Source organism: Quercus suber, unplaced genomic scaffold, assembly GCF_002906115.3.
Source record: "Quercus suber isolate HL8 unplaced genomic scaffold, Cork oak 2.0 scaffold_236, whole genome shotgun sequence".
NCBI classification, from domain to species: Eukaryota; Viridiplantae; Streptophyta; class Magnoliopsida; order Fagales; family Fagaceae; genus Quercus; species Quercus suber.
This window is the reverse complement of record NW_027069693.1, coordinates 109,439-114,933: the sequence shown is the minus strand read 5'-3', so window position 1 is coordinate 114,933 and position 5,495 is coordinate 109,439. Positions and strand designations below refer to the sequence as shown.

Sequence of the window (5,495 nt, the reverse complement as noted above, 5' to 3'; positions counted from 1 at the left end):
AGAAAGCCCTCCAATGAGGAAGAAAAAACTAGGATCTAGCCTAGTAAAAATTTCCACTATAGAATAATGCGTTTATAACAATCCTATTTAGAATAAATACTAGAGACTACCAAATTATCAAGGAAACCCAGAATTTTTGGATCACAACAAATATTTATTGCAATACTAACTAAGGAGATTTGGTGCTGTATTAATGAGGTTCAAGTAACAATGTCACTTATGGAAATAATAAAGTGGAAAGGAGGGAAGTAAAAAAAGGTTAACCAAGAGGCCGGCTAAATTAGTTTAAGGCAGTAAGGCTTATGATGAATAATATAGCAATCTAGGGATGAAAGATGGAGAGATGGAAAAGAATGTGAATAATAGAATAAGAGGCACCAAGATGAAGCAGAGAGGCGCATTAAGAATATTGTTTGACTGTATCATACCTATTAAGTTAAAGAAATTTTTTAGTAAAACTATCATAAGACCAATATGTTTTATGGTACTGCGTTGATGGACAATTAAGAAACAACATGTTCATAAAATAAGTGTAATTAAAATAAGACAATTAAGATTAATAAGTGGATATATATATATATATATGTAATTTAAAATTAAGAAATTCATTTAAAGATTGGGTGACCCCTATTACTGAAAAGATGAAGTATGGCTACTTTAAAAGGTTTGGTTATCATAAGACCAATATGTTTTATGGTACTGCGTTGATGGGCAATTAAGAAACAACATGTTCATAAAATAAGTGTAATTAAAATGAGACAATTAAGATTAATAAGTGGATATATATATATATATATACATATAATTTAAAATTAAGAAATTCATTTAAAGATGGGGTGACCCCTATTACTGAAAAGATGAAGTATGGCTACTTTAAAAGGTTTGGTTATATGCATCGGAGAGTGATTAATGTGCTAATGAGAAGTGATAAGTTGATTCAAGTTGAAAAAATTGTTAGGACATATGTGTTTCACATGTTAGGAACTTATGTCACTATTTTATGTAATTGGCTAATCCTTTAACAAAACGCACTTTACTTGTATTTGGGTAGAACTAGGATGTGTTTGATGCTTCAAAAGACCTTATTTCAAGCTTAAGTGTTAAAACCATGCAAGTCTGTCTAAAAATCAAGTTAAAAAGTGTTGTTCATTAAAACTCAACAGTTAGCAATCTATCGAGATTTGAAAAGTTGTTCTAGCCCGTGGCTCATCAGCAGCTCGACAGATAGGTATCTATCAAGATTTATGAAGTTCAGTTTTCCAGGACTATTTTTCATTCAATTCGTGATTATATATTTGAACTTTTTTTTCTCACAACCCTAGACATATATAAGGATTATTTTAAAGGCAATAAACAGAGACACAAGTTGCACAAGTGTTGAGCAAAGTTTTGTTTAAGCAAATTATGACCTGAGATATAATTTTTCCTAGTTCATCTTTCTTTTGAAGAAGCTGCTGTATTTATGCACCGTAGGGTTTTGTGACCAAGGAGCTTCTCGATCTTTATCGTCTTGATGAACTGAAGAACTTTGCAGCCAACAACCTTCTCTAGTTGGTGATTGAAGTCACGTACTGAGATCCACGTAATTAGTTAGTCATGTATTGGGAGCCGTGTATTACAAGGAGAAATAGTCACTACAGAACAAGTCTAATTGAGTATTGGGATAAAGGTTCAACTGTAGGTTGGTATAAGGTACTGAGATTCCTTTACTTGTAACCGTTTGTTATGATAATAGTGGATTCTCGAGAGTGGTGACCTTAAAATCACTCGTTGGGATTTTTGCCTTGTAGGTTTTCCCTATTCGTAAATAAATCACCGTGTCAATTTATTTTCCACTGCATATTTTAGTTATTGGTGATTTGTTTATGCTGCCACATACAATTACATGTTAATTTGATTAATTAATAAACTTGACTAATTAATTAATTAATTCATCAAAATTGATCAATAGGTTTTTGGCCTATCAAAAACTAAAAATGATAAACGATGATCTAAACTAACATTAGTAAAAGTAGTAAAAACAAATGTCAATTAAAGAGATAATATAAATAATTTTGGATATAATAGAATATGATGAAAAATAATACATACGACTGACTCTAATTAGTCTACTAAGAATACACAATCGAACCCAAATTTTGAGACTAAAGTCAAGTTGTTATTTTTTTAATGTAGCCGTAGGGGTATTTTTTTTTTAATTATTATTGAATTTTTTGCCAAAGACTCCATTCAAATTTGTGTCACCCAATAAATTCCAGCCACCTCTGGTCATGGTAGTGAAATTTGAATTGACTATTCTACCATGGTTTTCCATATCCAAGGTCTCCAGGACGGCAGATTCATGGTAATTAAGGTGGTTAAGTGTACCCATAAGAATGCTGTCTCAAATGAATATCAATATTTATATCCCTCTTGCTTACCAAGTATGAAAAAGTATTACTTCCTCTATTTGAGAAAAGGATATATATCTACTGGACTAAATCAGTCAATGTTTCCTACACTTTTGCTACCAATATCGATTATTTATTATTCAACTAATAAGAACCCAAAAACATTTTGAATACTAATTCTTGCACAAATCAAAATTTTATTATTTCACTTTGAAGAATGAATAGTATTACACAATCGAATGTTAATTAATTGAATCACTTACAAAGTTCAAAAAGATGATTAACTTTACCACAGGACTCACACGATCAAAAGCAAAATATGCACAAGCCTCAGCTACAATCCACAAGTTGCCTCCAATAAATACACATCATTGCGTTATCTATAATGGAATTCCAACATTGGTCTTCAGTCTTCTTTGAAATGCTCAATACACGCAATTGCTCCATGGACGAGGTGACCATGGTCAAAAAAATGATCAATCCGGTTAATTTGGCAAGAACCCTAGTGGGGGCACTCTAATTGGAGCTTGACCAAAAATCAGTCTTAAAAAAAAAAATACCCATTCTCTTCTTCCAATTGTAGTGTTAAACTTCAACCAGTCCATTAAAAACATTTTCTTTCATTTAACGTCCAAGATTGGCTGAACTAAACATGGATACTGCATAAGAAGAACTCGAACCCTCTGTCGTTTGCTTTTGGCCTGTTCTGATATTCATGAAATCAGAAACAAGTCCAGGTTGTGAAATCTCAAAATCATTGACGTTGATCTCATTTGTCAACATTCTATACGCCTCAGACATTCGTGGCCGGACCTTTGCAGTTTCTTGCACGCAAAGTAGGCCTACCGTTAAGAATCGAACAGCTTCTTCCTCAGGAAAGTTGTTCTCTAAGGCGGAATCCACTAATTGTACAAGTTCATTGGCGTTGTAGGCTTCCCATGCCTGCAAGTCACATATGAAGAAAAAACAAATTTCAATTAGACCATATGGTAGCCTAAAGCTGGAAAAGGATGCCATTCGTAATTCTGTTACCTTCTGAACGAGGTAATGTTCCCTATATTCACGGTCAAAATCCATGACTGCCCGACCACTGACGATTTCTAATACTAGTACCCCAAAGCCGTAAATATCAGATTTTCGTGTTAGATGTCCACTGACGGCATATTCTGGTGCAAGATAGCCTCTTTGGCATTTGTGATAGCAATAAACCCCATTAGCACATAACATTTCAAGAAGAAAAATCTAAAGAGGTGAATAAGTTTTTTCACAACTGCTTTTTACAACTTAGAAGGTGACAAGTTATCAAGTAATATAAACTACTTTTATTATGTGCAAATCACAATAAACCACATCCACAATAAAATTACCATTTCCTAGGCTTATTATAGGTAAGAATTAGAGATTCCACTTACAATGTGCCGGCAACACGAGTACTAACATGGGACATGTTATCTGTAAATAGCTTTGATAGACCGAAATCTGAAACTTTTGGTGTAAAATCTCTATCAAGAAGTATATTGCTGGCTTTAATGTCTCTGTGGACAATGTGGGGTTGAACCTCCTCATGAAGATAGGCAAGTGCTCGAGCCACTCCTAAGGAAATATTCCGCCTTGTTTCCCAACTAAATTTCAACCTGTTTTGCTGTTTACCTATAAATCAAGAACATAACTTGTTTAAAAGGAAATTGAAGAATGATAACTTTGCAATACCACCTAAAACATCATGCATTATAGAGTTATGTAAATGGGGTATCAAAAAAAATACAAGAAAGACATAAAATTACCAAGTAAGGAATGGGCAAGGCTATTGTTTTCCATGTATTCATAGACCAAGTATCTGCTAGCTCCATCAACGCAACATCCTCGAAGGGTGACAAGATTTTCATGTCTGATATCTGAAAGTGCAGCTATTTCAGCCATAAACTCTCTCTCACCTCGCATCGATTCTACTTCAATTGAAAGAACTTTTACACCCACGAGTGACCCATCTCGAAGCCGACCCTTCAAAGTGAAACCAAACAATCTTATTAGGCTCTAACTCTATTTTTATACATATGCTAAAGGTTTATTTTTAAAAAGAGATTAACCTTGTAGACAGAGCCAAAACCTCCCTCTCCGATCTTGGCCGAGGAATGGAAGCCATTAGTGGCAGATCTTAGTTCGTTATAAGAGAACACTCGGAAATTTTCTGGATTTTGTTCTCCTAGACTTGTTGGATATGCATAAAAAGAAATCTAAGTATATAATCAAAGTAAAACACAAAATAGATAAAGGAATATATATACATATGAAACAACAATATGTGTAATGGAAACAATAACATTTAAACAAAGATGAAATTTTGAAAAATATCAAAAAAAAATTACCTTGCCTGGTCCTATCCGCAGTTCCAGAATCTGAATTGAAGCAATTTAAGCAAGAAAGCTTCATGTTGTTGTACTCTACAGTCTACAAATTAAATTCTCCTTGAAATTTGATATATGGGTTAATCAGAAAGCATAATGGAGAAATAGAAAAATTGGAAGGGAAAGAGGAAGCAGCATAGGAGAGCACAAATTAATGGGTACACGCCTTCAGGAATTTTGACTCGTTAGCACACCTCTCTCTCTCTCTCTAGACTTTGTTTAAGTCTGTTGACTTTGAAAGTTCTACTTGGGATTTTATATTATGAAAATTATTAGTTTATTTATATTAATGTTAATTTATAAATTTTATACGCGACTAATCTGTTATCTGCCTTCTTCAATCATCTCAACAACAACAAAAAGCAGCCTACTACAAGTTGATCGTAACATATAGTATAATAATAATGATTGGCTAGAATCTTAGCCAAAAAAAATGATAAGTTAAAAGGAATTTCCCTAGTTGTTAATATAATAATATGCTTCAATAAAAAATTTATAAAAAAAATTCTCTCTCGCTTGAGAGTTGAGACCATTACATGATGTGTCTTTCTGCTCTCACCTAACGGTCGAATAAACAAAATACATATTTTATGATCTTAGAAGAAAATCCCATATCCACTTCATTACATGGCTTTAAAAACTTTAAAATAGAATTATTAATTTAATTTGTTATTAATTAGTTGATTCTCAAACACGAGCA

The 5,495-nt window shown here is 33.0% G+C and overlaps 1 protein-coding gene across 1 annotated transcript; it reads right to left on the bottom strand.

The window, feature by feature from the left end:
* Positions 1-2,567: 2,567 nt before the first annotated feature.
* LOC112022778 (putative serine/threonine-protein kinase) lies at positions 2,568-4,991 on the bottom strand. Its single transcript, XM_024055407.2, has 6 exons — positions 4,757-4,991; positions 4,478-4,593; positions 4,175-4,391; positions 3,803-4,040; positions 3,423-3,573; positions 2,568-3,332 (listed from the first exon to the last, which is right to left on the bottom strand). The coding sequence occupies exons 1-6, from the start codon at positions 4,818-4,820 to the stop codon at positions 3,015-3,017; spliced, it is 1,104 nt and encodes a 367-aa protein (XP_023911175.1). The 5' UTR covers positions 4,821-4,991; the 3' UTR covers positions 2,568-3,014.
* Between the last annotated feature and the right edge of the window lie 504 nt (positions 4,992-5,495).